At 74.6% G+C, this 787-nt stretch overlaps 1 protein-coding gene across 1 annotated transcript in view; it reads right to left on the minus strand.

Annotated features, from left to right (window-relative positions):
* The window catches only part of CAPRIN1 (cell cycle associated protein 1), a 34,957-nt gene extending 34,255 nt beyond the window's left edge, over positions 1–702 (minus strand). The window contains exons 1-2 of the mRNA XM_026089324.1: positions 650–702; positions 331–530 (exon numbers count right to left, since the gene is read on the minus strand). Coding sequence (XP_025945109.1) covers positions 331–530; positions 650–683 — 234 coding nt within the window. The 5' untranslated portion in view covers positions 684–702. The remainder of the gene's footprint in view (positions 1–330; positions 531–649) is intronic.
* Between the last annotated feature and the right edge of the window lie 85 nt (positions 703–787).

Here is a 787-nt window from a genome sequence, read left to right on the forward strand (position 1 = left end):
CCTTCTGGAACCTTCCAGCGGGCGGCCCCTGGGGGCGACGCCGGGAACAGCCCGGGCCGGCGCGGACTGCTCGCCCCGAGGCTGGGGCCGGCGGGGCACGGCTGAGGAGCTGCCCTGCCGGTCGGCGTCTCGCTGGCACGGGGACGAGGAAGGAAAACCGGGGGGGGGCCGTTGCCCCGCCGGTCCGAGGGAGTCCGGCGCCAGGGCAACGGTCAGCAGCAGGCAGAAGCCCCCGGGGGGAGGGGAAGGCCAGGCGGGCGGGGAAGACCGGGGCCGCGGGCCCGAGACCCACCCCAGGGCGAACGGGGGGCGGGGGGCAGAGAGCAGCACCTTTTTCTTCTCCAGGTTGCGCAGCTTTTTGTCGATCACTCCCAGGATCTGCTTCATGGCCTCGGTCTGCACCGAGGTGATGCTGCCGCCCGATGCCTGCGGGGCTGCTGCTGCTGCTGCCGCCGCTGGGGCGGCCTCGCTGCCCGGCCCCGCTTTCCCGCTGCTGCTGGCCATAGTGCTATTAGTAGCCGAGGGCATCTCTGCTAGAGAGAGAGAGAAACCGCGTTACGGGGGAACGGGCCGCCGCTGGCGGGGACACGCGGGAGGGCGGGCGCGCACTCGGCGGCTTCCCCACGCCCAGGGCGCGCGCAAGCCGCACCTGCCGGCGCGCGCCCCGCCGTCCCCCCGCCCATGGAGCCGGGCGCGCGCAGAGCGGTCACGTGACAGGCAGCCTCGCGGCTCTCCCCGAGCCGACGGTCATCGCCCGAGCTCGCCCTCCTCCTCCCCACCGGTGTCC

This window comes from Apteryx rowi, unplaced genomic scaffold (genome assembly GCF_003343035.1).
Source record: "Apteryx rowi isolate R43461 unplaced genomic scaffold, aptRow1 scaffold_81, whole genome shotgun sequence".
Classification (NCBI taxonomy): Eukaryota; Metazoa; Chordata; class Aves; order Apterygiformes; family Apterygidae; genus Apteryx; species Apteryx rowi.